Below are 16,350 nucleotides of genomic sequence, written 5' to 3'. Positions count from 1 at the left end.
TATAACTGTGGGAATGTGTTTGTACATTTGAGATCCTTTAAAGAAAAATCATATCATGTCTTCTGCATGTGTATTTCAAAATTCATCGGAGACACCTGGTAACGAGGTGTATTGCTTTTGTTTGTCACTGGAGAAATGAAGCTCTAGAAAGGGGTAGTAATTTTTTTTCTGAGTGGAAGACCTAATTAGTAGTAGACCCGATAGCAAAATCATAGGCCTCTGATTCCTTGTTTATTATTTCACAAGCTAAATTAGGCAGGGAAGTAGATTTAGAATATTGATTTAAATACATTTTTATCTCCTGGCCTCTTTTCACGCTATTGGTAACTTTGGGACAATTGATCGTACAACTTTAATCATTCTTAAGCAGTTTTCTTAGAGGTAGCAGAGGAAGGATAAAAATAAAAAAACTCTGGGAGTTTCTTTTACCCGAACATCCCAGCCTGACTGATGATTTTATTCCTTTACTGGTGCTTCTAATGAGGAAGGCAAGGACTTTATAGAACACTTTGCCGTCTCCCTCCTCTCTAAGAGCTTTGCAGCGGGATCCAGGGACATCTGAGCACCAGATGCTTTTCTTGGCCATTGCCACTGTTTTGTGGGGAATGGATAGGCTTAGTGGGATATTCCTCATTGTTCTCACTTTGAGAAACAGTGACCTTGGAGAGGGCTGAAGGGTCAACTGTGAGAGGGGAAGGGGACTGTGTGTAGACTTAGGAAGGAAGATGGTGTCATATGGTCACATTTTTTATTTTTGAAGTGATAGTTATGCTGGTGGAATATATTGTGTTTAATTCTGAAGCTTTGGCATAAACAGAGGAATGCTATTTTAGCACTGCCCTCTCTGCCAGTAAGTCTATCCTTTCATTTTAGACATCTTGAAATCGGGGTCCTAGACCTGGCAGGTAAGGAGTATGTATGAACTAAGAGAGTCCGGGTTGCCAGATCTTCTAACGTTTTAAAAGAAGCTGGATGTCCAGATTTTTATGTGAAATGTTCCAACTTTTAAATGTTAGCAAGTAAATTCAAATTTAAAAAAAATTAAAAAAAAACATGAGCCAAACTCTGAAGGTAGTAGTCAGCCAAGGCAATAGAAAAAGGGCATGAAGCCAGAGTACTTCCTCTGCAGGTGCCTGCTGACGCCATCTTGGAGAAATCAGTCATTAACCTCTGCTTCAGTTGAGGAGCTGTATTCTGTACTTACTATGAGCAGAGGTAACAGAGCCATTAAATCTGGCATAGCTGTCATGACATAACATTAATAGAAGGAGTATTGGATGGGGAGACACAGGAGCTAATCCTGGCCCAATCATTTCATTCTGGGCCCAAGTTTCTGTCTTTGTGAAAGGGTAATTTGGAATCACATTCTGTTATTCCATTCCATTACTACATAGTACACGATGATCTGTCAGGTATGGGAAATAGACTGTTAAGATTCTTTTATGCTAAGGAATCTCATGTCATAGCTTTTACCAAGCATGAGTTCTTTGGTTTTCCACATCACCAGTTGCCTCTTGGAAGTAGTTGTGTTTTCCCTTGTTCACCGCATGTTGGTCCTTCCTCTTGTGTTATAGATTCGGTGGAAATATATGATAGTGGACGAAGGCCACCGAATGAAGAATCACCACTGCAAGCTGACTCAGGTCCTGAACACTCACTACGTGGCCCCCAGAAGGATCCTCTTGACCGGGACCCCCCTGCAGAATAAGCTCCCGGAACTCTGGGCCCTCCTCAACTTCCTCCTTCCCACAATTTTTAAGAGCTGCAGCACATTTGAGCAGTGGTTTAATGCTCCGTTTGCCATGACTGGAGAAAGGGTACTGGCCTAACTTTTATTTTTCCCACTGCATGACAATGAAATGAAATGAAAAGACCTAAAGCTGAGAACACTAGAGCCACAGAAAACCCATAGGGTGGTTTACAGTGTTGTAAAGTATCAGGAAGCCACTCAGTGGATGTATATGTTCTCACTCCAGGGATATTTTTCCATCCAAAGAAAATGGATCTAATAATGGATGTAAGATCTAGGATCTAGGGTGTCCTAATCCCATTGTCTTTTGCCAGTGTGTTAACCAGGCCAACAGAGGGTGTTCATGGCTGGTGGAATGCTTAACTGCTACAGGCCACAAGGAGGATAAATGCAGAGATATTTGTTCAATCTATTGAACCACAACTCAACCAACCGAATATAAACCTTAAAAAGAAATATTTCCTTGTCATAAACTTGGGCTTCCCTTTAAACCATTTCCACATTAAGAGTTTGTATGTAAAACCGAACTGGTTTATACTAATTTTCTTTACACATTGTTTTCAGGTTTTAGTGTAAGCCTCAGTCTTGTGTGTATATAAATACTCCTCAAACCCTGGAGTAGCCATTTTCAAATTTCTTATTATCATTCCTTCCACTATAGGAATGAAAAGCCACTTAAAATGCTTTAGGGAAATTTATGTTGGAACTATTTGGCCCTTTAATTTTGAGATGTTACAGGTACATTATAACCTTTTGTTAGGAATTCATTGGCTTGCCCATTGGGAGAAGGTAACGTCAATCAGCTCTGCCCCCTAGAGGTGAATAGAGGAAGGTGAAAGAGAAAGCGAAGGATTTATATATAAACAGGACTGAACTTGAACAAGATCAGAGCTGAGCAAAGGAGGATGCAGGTAGAGGGGCTTAGAAACCCACCAACGTAATCGGGATCCACTCTTGTTCTTCTTTTCAGGTTCAGGCCCTGTTCCCTTGGTATGTTTCTGCATCTGAGACAATCAAAGTTAAGAGCCTAACTTAATGCTTCAGGTTGAAGGAAGAACACATTAACTATTGCCCTTTTACTCGTGTTCTACCTCAGCCTTTAGTCAGCCTTTACTGCAATCATATCCCATAAAATTCTGAGCTGTTAACACTCCTGATCTAAAACTGATGGCTCTGGGCCGTTTTCTACAAAACTCAGCATTCAGACCAAGATACCCATTCAGAGGCTGTTCTGTTACCACCTGGTAGGAAGATGGGAACAGCATTCTGAGGTGTACATGATGGATATAAACCTAGCCTTAATGCACATAAAATTTCAATCATATATTGAAACCAATAATAAATGGAACAAAGAGTCATTGCATGAAAGATCTTTTTTTAAAAAAAAAGATCAAATTCATCTAAGTTTCTCTTATAGGTGGACTTAAATGAAGAAGAAACTATATTGATCATCAGGCGTCTGCATAAGGTGTTGAGACCATTTTTACTGAGGAGACTGAAGAAAGAAGTTGAATCCCAGCTTCCAGAAAAAGTATGTTGCAAATTCAGAAGTTGTGGTTTCTTCCTCTGCCAATATATTTGGAGTACCTGCCCCTGAACTTGTGTTTCGGAAACAGCAGGCTTGTATTTTAGTTCCAGGTAACTGGGAAATATCTTAAAGGATCTTTTTTGTTAGATGGAAGCTAGGGGATTTAGTGTAGAGAGAGAAGGGAAATTTTAGCATTTCATCTTGGTTTCCAAAAGTTTGGGGGCAGATTTAAAAAAATAACCAAATTCATTGAGTCTCATTACATTTTAGCTTTAACTTACATTCACTTAACATTACATGAATTAACATTCTGTTTTAACTTTAGATTTTTTCTTTTTACTAACCTCGTCGAGTTTGCTCTTGCGGGCGCCGTAGAAATGTTCTGCTTTGAGCCAACTAAGCCTTTGAGTTTGGGGCTTGTATCATTATCAAGGGACCTGGTAAGCATTTGCCAGGTTTCCCAGTAATGTGTTTAATATTGGATGCTTGGGATGTCACGGTTCTGATAGTAAGTGAAAAATAGGGTTCCTGCAAATTACAGACGCATCATCTAATTTAAGTTCCTGTGAGCATTTTAAGAAATATTTTTCAGATTACTTTTTGGACACTGATTTTTCAGTGCTTTAGAATGTCTTTTAAGCCCTTAGCTCCACATTTTTGGGTTGGATTTGGGTATTGGTTTAATATGTTTTTGATCATGTTTTGGAACCGCACACACTGGAGTTCTACGTTTCATTCTCTTAAAGATAGATTGTTTGGCAGTGTGCACTGTTTGTTGCATGAGATAGCTTGATGTGAGTTTTCTCTTTAGGGGAGCCAGTTGTGAAATGTGTGTTTTGCATCATTGTGTTTTTCTGTGTAATGACTCTATTTTTTGAACAGATTGGTTCATCCTGCTCAGTTTTAAGTGGGATTGGCAAGATAGTATCCAAAGTTGATCACTTTGCTAAGAGAGAATTTTGATCCCTAAGGCCCTATTCATTAGCAGTTGGAAAAAAATTAAATATTAACATGGTTCTTATACCATGCTTATCCCAGCAAAAACCTAAATATCTAAGTATTTTATTTTGGTGAATGCATCTTAGGGATTGAATGCTGTTGATATTTGTTTGACTTCGTGTGGTCTTGGCATCTTTGGGTAACCCCCTTTCTATTCAGTATGGACTTTAGTTACAGAATAAGCTGGGGAATGGGTACAGTGGTCATGTGGCTGCCTTGAATGTTACTGAGATCCTGCAAGTTATAGAGATGGAATGTTAAAGATTTTAATTTGTCCCATACTTCCTTTTGTTTCTTTAGAAGAGCTATAAAATAAAAGGCAATTAACTGAAATTCTTCATTTATTCATTCCATAAAACTTCTTAATCTTGTTACTCATTACTCTGTATTAGCCAGTCCTGAATGGCTAATATAGATAGATATTTAAAAAACACATTACAAGTTGAAAGTATGCCCTGTTTTAAGAAAATCCATTGTATTAAAATCCAAACTTTTGCAGCATAAGGATTATGGGGTGATTGGTTATATCACAGAGGGATTCTTTGCTTTACTAAAATATTTATTTCACAGCTCTTTTCACAAGAAAACTTCCTGAGTATTGATAAATTTAAAAAAACTAAGATTAGATTTTCAAGCTCATGTTTCGACATAAAGTACACACGTACTGTTTAATATCCAGATTTTTATATTGGAGGTATGTTAAACACCCTGTGTGTGATATACAGGCATACCTCATTTTGTTGCACTTTGCTTCATTGCCCTTCATAGATACCATGTTTTTCCCCCCAAATTGAAGGTTTGTGGCAACCCTGCGTTGAGCAAGTCTGTCAACACCATTTTTCGGCATATGCTAATTTCATGTCTCTGTGTCACGTTTTGGTAATTCTCTCAATATTTCAAGCCTTTTCATGATTGTTTTATGTGTTATGGTGATCTGTGATCAGTGATCTTTGATGTACCATTGCAAAAAGATTATGACCCACTGACGTCTCAGATGATAGTTAGCATTTTTTAGCAATAAAGTATTTTTGATTAAGGTATGTCCAATTTTTTTAGATAGTGCTTTGCACACTTAATAGACTATAGTATGGTGTAAACATAAGTTATATGTGCTAGGAAACCAAAAAATTCTTGTGACTAGCTTTATTACCATATTCCCTTTCTTTTGCTGGTCTGGAACTGAACCCGCACTGTCTTCGAGGTATGACTGAATTATCTGTGGATAAGCTACCTTTACCTGGAGGCAACTTGGTGGACTGGAAGTCATGGGCTCTGCCCACTGCATTCTCCGTCTCATACTAGCTATGTGAGCTTGGGCAAGTCTCTTAACCCAGTGGGTGTCAGTGTTCTCATCAATGAACTGGAAAATAGACAATACCTGCTTCACAGAAGAGGATTGAATGGATGCAGTACTCATAACACTATGCCTGGCACGTGGTAAGGGCTCAACTGGTGACAACTGCTACCACCAGAGTCCTTACTTTCTACTCACACTGCCGTTTCTATTGCTGACTTCTGGTTCTGCTTCCCTATTCACTTCAAGTTCTTTCTCACTGTTCTCTGGTCCTGGCACTTTCTGTGTTCCTGCCCCATCTCTGTCCCCATAACCTTTTCATGGTGAGTAGGGGAACTAATGACTTGGCATGTGTATGTAGCTGTTATTGGTGTGGTTTGGCCAGTTTTCACTCTTTGCTCTTTCTACCTTGTTAGGATTTTTTTAATCTGGGGAAAATTGGCCATTTAAGTGTCATCCTTGGGGGTAAGGAGCTTTCTTCTGCCACCATCTGCTTGTAGCCACAAACAACATATATGTCTTTCTCAGGCTGTATAAGGAATCTAGAAAGGAATTGTGGCTGATGGCAGGAAAAGGCTAAATATTTTATAGAAGTGATGCTCAAATGTTTTCATGAAAAAGAATCAGGGAAGTGGATTTCCATTTTATTTTTTAATTTACGTATAATAAAATTCACTCTTTTTGGTGTATAGTTCTGAGTTTTGACAAATACACAGCTATGTTAACTCTACCCACAGTCAAAATACAGAACAATTCTGTCTCCCAGTCCCCCCGACCAAAAATTTCCTAGTGCTCTCACGTTTTAGACAAACTCTCCCTCTACCCTTAGCCTCATGCAACCACTAATTTGTTCTCCATCCCTGTAGTTTTGCCTGTTCCAGAATGTTGTATGAAAGGAATCAGACAATGTGTCTCATCAGACCTTTTGCATCTGGTTTTTCATTTAGTGTAATGAATTTGAGATACATCCAAGGTGTTGGATGTATCATTAATTGGTTCATTTTTATTGTTGAATAATATTCTATATTATTGATGCACCAGAGTTTGTTTATCCATTTAACCGAAGGAAATTTGGGTTGTTTCTAGTTTTTGATGGTTATGAATAAGTCTATGAACATTTGTGTATAGGTTTTTGTGTGAATATAGGTTTTCATTTCATTTTAGTAAATATCTAGGAGTGGGCTTGCTTGGTCATATGGTAAGTGTACACATAACTTTATAAGAAACTTCCGAATGGTTTTCTGTGGAGTCTGAACCATTTTGTAGTCCCACCAGCAATGTATGAGCATTCCAGTTCCTCCACATTCTCCTCAATACTTGATATTTTCAGTTTTTAACACTGTTGGCCGTTTCAATAATTGTGTGCTGATATCTTGTGACTCGTCTTCATGTGCTCATTTGGCATTCATGTGTCTTCTTTGATGAAGTGGTGCTTAAATCTTTTGCCTATTTTTTCCCAATTATTTCTTTTCTTATTGTTGAGTTTTCAGATAGAAAAACTCTTAAAAATACAAAGTACCAGCCCTAGCCCCAGTAATTCTGTTTCTTATAGTGGGAGTGACCTCAGGAGTCTGTATTTCCTCAGATGAAACCAAAGCAGGCATATAAGGGCCACAGTTTGATAAATGCAGTTCTACTTCACAGAAAAATTAGTTTTAATGAATGAGTATTTAATAAAAATTAGTTTTAATCAACGAGTATTTAATGACTTAATGAGTCTAATGAAACACCTAATGAGCAAGAGAATATACTGTCTCCAGGCCCCTCCCAACACCACCACCAAGCTGCTGGCATAAGATCCATTCCTTATACTCACGGAAGAAGGGCAATTCATGGAAAAGGGATTACATAAAACCTAACTTAAGCTAAAGAAAAATTGATTTTTCGATTTAGCTCCCATTTGAGGTTGTCTGTGCTGACTTTCTCCTTTGTATAATCAAGAACCAGCTGTACTTGCTATTGGCTGTATGTATGTGTGTGTGTGTGTCTGGGTCTAAATATGCTAAAATATGTGTACAATGTCTGAGATTAACTAGAGGTTGACCTACCTAAAATCGACCCTGATTTTGATATAATCTGTATAAAACCACAAAAAAGCATTGTTTAGATGGGCAGCTTTTATATTCATTATATAAAAATTTAGAATGCTTGATGTAATTAATCATCACTTTGTTCCTCTCTTGCCATAGACTCTAAAACCTGGGACTTTCATAAATTTAATCTTGGAAATCTCAGTTCACAAAGTGGTAATATATCACACATAGTAGTCTGGATTTATTGATCTAATAATACCTCCTTTTGGAAGGGAAGTGATAAGTGAGGAATAGTGTTTAGGGAGAAACTATGGATAAAGGTTGAAAACTTTTACAGAGTTATATGGGAGGAGAGTCTGGGCCAATATAACCACCCAATTTAGCTCCCTGAAGGGACCAATTTGATCATTACTAACATAAGGAGTCTTAGGAGATAACTGTCATGTCCCTGAGGCTGACACTCCAATTTTACATATAATTTGAAAATAATAGTCCCAATGGCTCTCATAAGCCTAACTTGTTGGGAAAATCATCCCTGTTAAAGAGTCATAGATTTTATTTCCTGCAACACCAGCATATTTTGAGGAACTTTCAAATTCATGCTCTAATCAGGGACCATCGTGTTTTTTGGAGGTGACCCAGACCCAGCAGAGTTTGAGATGGCGTGATGATTACAGAGACTTTCCTCGCCTTGCCACTGTCAGGCTGCATGTCTACTTTAGAATTCTTCAGTCTGCCCTTTTCTCAATGCATAGCTCTGATGGCTTGCTCTGTGCACTGCACTGCCCTCGGGCGGGGCTGGAAGGTGCAGGAGCTGTACCAGAAATTGGAGGCATGGTGTGAGATGTCACTGAACAATGGCATGACAATGAAAGGCAGCATCATCCACACCATCAGGAGGAAGGATCCAGGCATTCAAGTGCTTTAGGACAGGGGTCCCCAGAGCACATGGTGGGTGCACGTGGGTATGTGGGGGGGGTGCTTACTAGTAATCCATTGAGGTGGGGGAAGAAGATTTTAGAGCTTCCATTTATATTACTTTTTCTCTTAAAAATAAAAAAAAAAAATTGGGCTTCCCTGGTGGCGCAGTGGTTGAGAGTCTGCCTGCCGATGCAGGGGACATGGGTTCGTGCCCGGGCCTGGGAAGATCCCACATGCCGCAGAGCGGCTGGGCCCGTGAGCCATGGCCGCTGCGCCTGCATGTCTGGAGCCTGTGCTCCGCGGCGGGAGAGGCCACAACAGTGAGAGGCCCGCGTACCGCAAAAAAAAAAATAAATAAAATAAGCTTTATTAATTTAACATACAGATGGACACTGGTACCCGTGTGGTATGTATGCACATCAGAAAGTCAAGATACCTTGCTTAGACTGTGTCGGTTATCCCAGGCGGGAGTGTGATGGGGAGCACCTCCACCTGGGGCATCAGATATCCGCTCACGCTCACAGCCTGGTTCCTGCGCCTTCTGCCTACTGGGAGCATTGTGGGTTTCTGTGTATCCAGATAAAAGGATTTTAGGATGATCTCATTTTAACTAAACTGACACCCCTGGCCCTCAGAATGAATGAAGGGCTTTAAAAGATTCTGCAAAGGATTGCAGGTTGAAAACAAGATGGATAACGTAAGCACAGATGGACGGTAGGAAAAGGGCAGACCTGCCACCTCTCCTGTTCCTAGTGTGGGTTTTCACCAGCCCCATTATAACCCAAAATTTAGATGTCATCAAATTGGCCTCTTGAAATGTAGATATAAATCAACTGCCTTTAACACTGACCCCTGTCCTAAAGGTAACTTGTGTTTTGAGACATTAATGTCCATGCGTGCATATAATCATAATTAAATATATGGGCATGTATTGGGAAGAGGCGCTTTAGCGTGTCTTCCTGGTAAGGAACTGCCATCAAAAAAGTTTAATGACCACTTCTTTGCGGGAAATGAAAAGGAAGATTGACTTTGGCTGATAGATATGATTGGGGAAGATCTTCCAAAGAGCCCTTGGGGAGAGTAAAATTTGGAAAGGAAGCCCTAGGACTAAGGACCCTCACCCCAGGCCTGGGGGAAAGTACAAAGACAAACAACATAGCTTGGGCTTGTTTGGGAGGTTACAGGGAGCAAACATAAAATATAGTCGTGAAACTTAGGATGGTGATTTTTTTTTTTTTTTTTTTTTTTTGCGGCACGAGAGCCTCTCACTGTTGTGGCCTCTCCCGTTGCGGAGCACAGGCTCCAGACGCGCAGGCTCAGCGGCCATGGCTCACGGGCCCAGCTGCTCCACGGCAGGTGGGATCCTCCCGGACCGGGGCACGAACCCGTGTCCCCTGCATCAGCAGGCGGACTCTCAACCACTGCGCCACCAGGGAAGCCCTAGGATGGTGATTTTGATGATGTGTATCAAACTAGCTTCTGGTACCCCCTAATGGTGCTTGGGAGGAGGGTTGCGGGAAACATCGCCTTCCTACAGCAGCCGTCAGGTTCTAGGGTTGAGCTCGCTTCTCTGCTGACTTGGCCCCTCTGGGGGTGTTTGACATCCCTGTCTGCATGGCATCATCGTGCATGTCCCCTGCTTCCCAAACTCCCTCCCCTCCAGCTCTTAGCCGCAGCTAACTGACGGGAAGGAGGTTGAGGGTCCAGTCCCTCATTCTGGTTCTTCCATCTCCTAACGCGCTTACAAGCAAGCCTCAGCCCTCCTTTCCACATTCAGGAAAGTGTGCACAAGCTGGCTGGCAGGGAGGCCCAGGTGAAGAGGAACATCAGGGCACAACTGGGAAACCTAAAAGTCTCCGTGGTCATCCTTAGCATAGAGCTTAAGGAAGTCGAGTCTGGTTCGATCCTAACTGCACCATTAAATAGCTGTATCGTTTGAACCCAGTCACTTAACCTTTCTGAAGCTCAGGTTCCTTATCTATAAAACTCAAACACCACTAAATGTAACTCTCCTACAGCTCTTGTGTAGTGAAATGGGAGAAGGCACATAAATAAAGCATTTTCGCACGGGGCCTGGTCCGTAGAAAGAACTCAATAATGCTAGCCCTTGGTGTCATTTTTATCATTATGCTTGTTAAAAGTCTGAAGTTGTTTAACATTTCTCTACACCGTGATCAAGTATCCTGGAGAGTTAACAGCTCTTGAAAAAGTCGAAGTGCTTTAAAAACATGCAGGATCAAGTCTGTGGAACACAAAGCCTGTACTAATAGTGCATCCTTATTTATTAAGCTTGGAGATGTTTTTTCCACCCTGGCCAAGAAAGTCATTAAAAACTAAAACAAGTTTATGGCAGGTCACTTGCTTTTCTTAACTTTGCTGCAGAAGAATCCACCTTTCTCTAATCTGATTTGGTGCATCAAAACCAGTAGCAAAAGGCTATTAATTGCGGTTCTGGCTGGCCTGACAGGTTCCTTCTAAAGCAACAATCGAATGAATATTCACCTTCTCTTCATCTGTGACCTCTTAGCCCTGGCCCTCAGAGCTGAAAATAACCTGATCATTTTTAATCAGTTTGTTAAACATTAGGCAGCTTGCTGATTTGCTTTTAATCACATTCTGCAGATTTCTAGGCATTAATCTGATGTTTATTATGAAAATTTCACATTTGTATTCTGGGGTTTTTTTTAATAAAGAAAAACAATAATAGGAAATAACCAAGGCAGATTGTGTGCATTAGGAGTGTGCGAGAAGTATTGCAGGTGTGTATGAAACCACCAGCACATGAATTCCCTTTCACTGTTTTAAATTGGATTTTTCTGTTATTTCAAAATGGAAGCGCATGCGGCCTTGCCTCTAAAGAATATGGTCCTAAAGTTGCATCCAATTGTGGATTAATTTCTCTCCTTTGCTTGTTATCCTCACTAGCGTAGTATCCTTTCATCCTTCAAAGCAGAGGGTAATTACGTATAGTCAACCTAGGGCTCTTATGAATCTCCTTTTCAGATCAGTATTGGGGGTAGCCACCTAGGGCCATTTAAAAATGTTTTCCAAACAAAATGAGAGGTTATTGGCCAAGCACTGTTTTTCCTAAAACTGTTCTGTTCATAGGAAAGGAGGTATAGGTGGGAAGCAGAGGAAATACTATTAAAAAAAAGAAAAGAAAATACTCTGTGTGGAACATCTTTGAATTTGAACAGTTTGCCAGTCTCTCTCTCTCTCTCTCTCTCTCTCTCAAATATGGAACAAGTCAAGAAATTTCCAAAAACATGACCCTAATGTCAATGGTCAATGACATACAGCCTTTTGAAGGTCCCTACAGTATAATGGTACCTTTAGTAGTGACGACTGTGGTCCTCTCCATCACTACCACCACCCCACCCCACCTCCTCCATGAATCCAAGAGTCGGGGAAGAGAGATACCTTTGTGGTTCCAGGAGTGCCACCAACAGCCACGTCTCAACAATCTTCTTAGAACAGGCACCTTCTCTCTCCTGCTCTACTTACTGTTCTTTTTTCCCCAGGTTGAATATGTGATCAAGTGTGACATGTCAGCTCTGCAGAAGATTCTGTATCGCCATATGCAAGCCAAAGGGATCCTCCTCACAGACGGTTCGGAGAAAGATAAGAAGGTACGCTGGGGAAGATGTTACAACTCAAGGTGCTGTCATGTATCGTCTTGGGCCTGTGACACTGGATACTCCTAGGAAACATCCCTGCTAATGCTGATTTGTTGAAGCAAATTACTGGGCTTTTCTTGGAGCTATTGTTGCTGCCAAAGAAAATCTCTTAGCCTCTTACCTGCAAACTGCATAGGAGCAGTCAGAAACGAACACCATCTTGGTGTTCATATCACCAAAATAGTTAGCTATGCTCATGTCAGTTCTGCACGGAATATATCTGCCTAAGGGTGTGGTGGCATTATAGAAGGTTTCACAATCCAGTTTCATTTCCTGGGCATCTGTTCCATGCTTCTAAGGACTAGACAGCTGTGAATCCTAGTGAATAGACAGTTATTTCTCAAAGCCATCCACGGGGCATAATTCCCTCCTCTAGGATAAGTTAGTCACAAGGAAGATGATATATCTAATTCAGAAACAACTATGTAATAGTAACAGGAACTTTGGACCACAAGCGGTGTAGGTTACCGAGAAGACCTATGGCCCTTTGCTGTTTCTATAGATGCCTATTTTTTTGTGTGTGTGGTACGCGGGCCTCTCACTGTTGTGGCCTCTCTCGCTGCGGAGCACAGGCTCCGGACATGCAGGCTCAGTGGCCATGGCTCACGGGCCCAGCCGCTCCACGGCATGTGGGATCTTCCCAGACCAGGGCATGAACCCGCGTCCCCTGCATCAGCAGGTGGACTCCCAACCACTGCGCCACCAGGGAAGCCCAAGCCTATTTTTTTTTTTAATGGGAAATACCTGATCAATTAATAACTTCTATTTTCACTCTTCTCTACTCTTTTCTTAGGGGAAAGGAGGCGCTAAGACACTTATGAACACCATCATGCAGTTGAGAAAAATCTGCAATCACCCATATATGTTTCAGCACATTGAGGTAAGCCTACGTTCTCTGTCGTGACCCTGATCCTTCCTGTGCTATTCCTACTAATACTACACAGACAATTTTTTTAATAAAAAATAAAAGAGGGTTAAAACGCCTGGAAGTTGAAACAACATGGTCTGATAGCTTGAAGAGCAGAATTAACAAACGTGAATTTTCTGGTTATGGATTCTCATTGGCACCAGACCCTTGAGCATCTGGAATTTTATAACCAGGAGTTTCAAGTAGTGAGAAAATGCTGTAAGCTATGGCTCATTACGTGGGTTTGGGTAGGTGCTGTGAATTGCCTTGTTCTAGTGGGAGCTCCGAAATGGAAGATAATGATAAATACCTCCAGCTTCCTCAGAAGGATTCTGTGAAAAAATATTAAAATAATGTATTTATACTCATTGAACAGGAAGATGTTCTCTGTAAAAGTCACTGACTTTTTAGTCTGTTACTTAGATTTGTATTTTTTCCTTTCTGGCCTCTTGCATGACAGTGTAGATACAGGCTTTTATCCTGAGGCTCTGGTCTCTAGGAAGCTATTTTTAGGGGAGAGGACATATTCTGCCCTGTTCGCTACATGTGAATGAGTTTCCTAAATTGACAATTTCACCCCAGTAGGAGCCATTGACTTGAGCAGGAAGGAAAAGGAGCCACAATTGTAGCCTCCACTTTTCAATGTGGCCGCAGATGCATATGGTCCTGGCGGCAATTATTTGCCAGGGCACTGCTTACTTTCCACTACAGATGAGCAGGAGGCATGGGGCAAGTCACTGCAGGCTCCGTGTCGGCACCAGCTTATTAACAAATAAATAAATAGAAGGTTCTAGGAATTTAACTTTCAGGAGCATATTCCTGGAAATGAGTCGGAAATATTCTTGACTTTGAAGATTAATTTTTTCTTCCTTGTTTTTGTTAATTGCGCTTGTTAGGCGGCAGTATATATTGCACCTCTGTCCCTGTCCTGGAGTCCTATCCCACCTGTGGTGGGAAGTTAGAAAAACTCCCGACACTGTTGTTGCCTTAGGGACAGGCAACCCTTCCTTTATAGAGTAAAAAGCCCTCGATATAAGTAAAATGACAACAGCAACAACAGTAAAAGGAAGGAAGGATGGATGTAAGGAAGGAAGGAAGAAAAGAAAGAAGGAAGAAAGGGAGGGAGGGGGAAGGTCCCATCAACAAGCCTATTTAGACGCATAGTAGGAGAATCCACTGTGTGGTAATAAGTCTATACCCCAGGTCACTTTTAACTGTGACTTGGTGTAAGTCACTCATAGCTACTTGACTTGTCATCAGATGGTAACAGATTATAGGACTGGCAGGAGGATAAACTTTAAAAAAAATAGCATATGAAGTGTCTGGTAAACCACTAATGTGATAAATGGGCTGTAAGGTATCCATGAGTTAGTCACCATCTTATTTTTCCTAAAAATAATTTTAAGATATTTACTGTGTAAAAGTATAGAGGAGTTTGAGGACTTAGAAATTATGAAAATTAGATGTCAATCTGAACTTCATTTTGGTTATCGTACCAAAATGAACCTTTGAGACACACTGGGCCATGTCAGGAAGGGAGAGGATGTCAAGCTTCTGTCTGAAGCACCTGGGGAGGGGAGGGGGGGGCAATCAAAGAAGCTAAGTCTAAGTAACATGTCCTCCTTTGCCTGCACATTGACATGTTAAGTAGCAGTCAGTAGAAAGACAGACTTTGATTTGCAATTTTTTTAATGTAAAAAACTTTCAGTGGGCTTCCCTGGTGGCGCAGTGGTTGAGAGTCCACCTGCCGATGCAGGGGACATGGGTTCGTGCCCCAGTCCGGGAAGATCCCACGTGCCACGGAGCGGCTGGGCCCGTGGGCCATGACCGCTGAGCCTGCGCATCTGGAGCCTGTGCTCCGCAACGGGAGAGGCCACAACAGTGAGAGGCCCGCGTACTGCAAAAAAAAAAAAAAAAAAAACTTTCAGGAGCCCATTCCTGGAAATGAGACCCACAGTTATTTACAAAGGTATCACAGTTGTGAACCAGAGATGGTGTGTGCATTTTGCTTTTGTCTTCATTTTGTTTGCTTACACACCCTTTGTTCATACTACTTCATACTAGAAACCTGGTCTCTGGATTGGGCTCACTGCCTCCCTGGGGATCTTCAAACCAGAGAAATGAAAGCAGTGTTTTTAAAATGCTGCTGTTACCTGACTTTATCACCATCTATCAACACATACCATCTGAGAGACAGATGAGGCCTAAATCTCTAGTCAGGAGTGGCACCTGTAGAGACGAAAGGGTAGGCTTGGAGTCAGGGTAGGGTTTTTAGCTGAGGTCCATTGGCGTTAACTTTGCCGGCAGGGCAGCATCCAGAGGGGCTGGGCCTACCATAAATGATTATGTATGGGAGCAAAGCCCAAAGGGAAGATCTGGTCCCCTTGGAGGAAAGCTTCAGTGAGCTGGGAAGGAAGGGGAGCAGAGAAGGGAGACAGCTGGTGGTTGATGTGAAGGTGTGACGTGCTCTCCTCCCCACAGATGGTCTCCCTTCCCACAAAGAAGGAATGCGAAAATCACATGGAGAGCAGCAACTTATTTCTTCCACGGAGTCAGTGAGGAGGGAATTCTGTAATTAAGTTCTGTGTTTTAAAAGTGGAAGCCGGTCACCTGAGGGGTGGTATACGTTTAGAGCCTTATTTATAATACAGAAAAACACAGTATGGAAGGGATGTTAGGATTCCACCAAACTAAGGTTTACAGTATGTAGTACATAAATAATCATTACTTTTACTGTTAAATATTTCCAACAGTGTATTTATGTGTATATATTAATCTTGATTTGCTTGTAGGAAGCTCTTCCTCTAGTCTAGACTCTAAGCTCCTTGGGGTAGCTACTTCATTTTTTTCCAGATTCCCAGTACCTGCCTACCACAGCCCTGGGCCAGTCAACACTTAATCACTGTTTGATGAGTGAACTAGCCCTGTCATCTCAGTATGAGAGTCTAGAGACTTGCAGACTTACGGGATATATTTCTGGCAGAACTATAGTCTGAATTCCAAGACTTTGGGTTTCTGGTTCATTGTATAACGAGTGTTTTCTTACTTATTCATTATTTTATTTAACTGTGCTCTAGAAATAGATAGGATGACCTCACTAATAGGATAATCATTAAGTTAATAATTACAGATCCGTTTTTTAGAATCATTTTCTTCTCTCTCTTTTAAAGGAATCCTTTGCTGAACACCTGGGCTATTCAAATGGGGTCATCAATGGGTAAATCTTAATTTTTTTTTCTTC

At 41.3% G+C, this 16,350-nt stretch overlaps 1 protein-coding gene across 9 annotated transcripts in view; it reads left to right on the top strand.

The window, feature by feature from the left end:
- Positions 1-16,350, top strand: part of SMARCA2 (SWI/SNF related, matrix associated, actin dependent regulator of chromatin, subfamily a, member 2) — a 185,945-nt gene that overhangs the window by 71,608 nt on the left and 97,987 nt on the right. For all 9 annotated transcript variants that reach the window (XM_060102248.1, XM_060102240.1, XM_060102244.1 and 6 more), the window contains 5 exons: positions 1,575-1,817; positions 3,168-3,281; positions 12,047-12,154; positions 12,996-13,082; positions 16,280-16,326. In XM_060102248.1, the coding sequence (XP_059958231.1) occupies positions 1,575-1,817; positions 3,168-3,281; positions 12,047-12,154; positions 12,996-13,082; positions 16,280-16,326 (599 nt within the window). The remainder of the gene's footprint in view (positions 1-1,574; positions 1,818-3,167; positions 3,282-12,046; positions 12,155-12,995; positions 13,083-16,279; positions 16,327-16,350) is intronic.

The sequence above is a fragment of the Mesoplodon densirostris genome, chromosome 6 (assembly GCF_025265405.1).
Source record: "Mesoplodon densirostris isolate mMesDen1 chromosome 6, mMesDen1 primary haplotype, whole genome shotgun sequence".
Classification (NCBI taxonomy): domain Eukaryota; kingdom Metazoa; phylum Chordata; class Mammalia; order Artiodactyla; family Ziphiidae; genus Mesoplodon; species Mesoplodon densirostris.
Note: the sequence above shows the minus strand (reverse complement) of the source record. Positions and strands in the feature narration are given on the sequence as shown.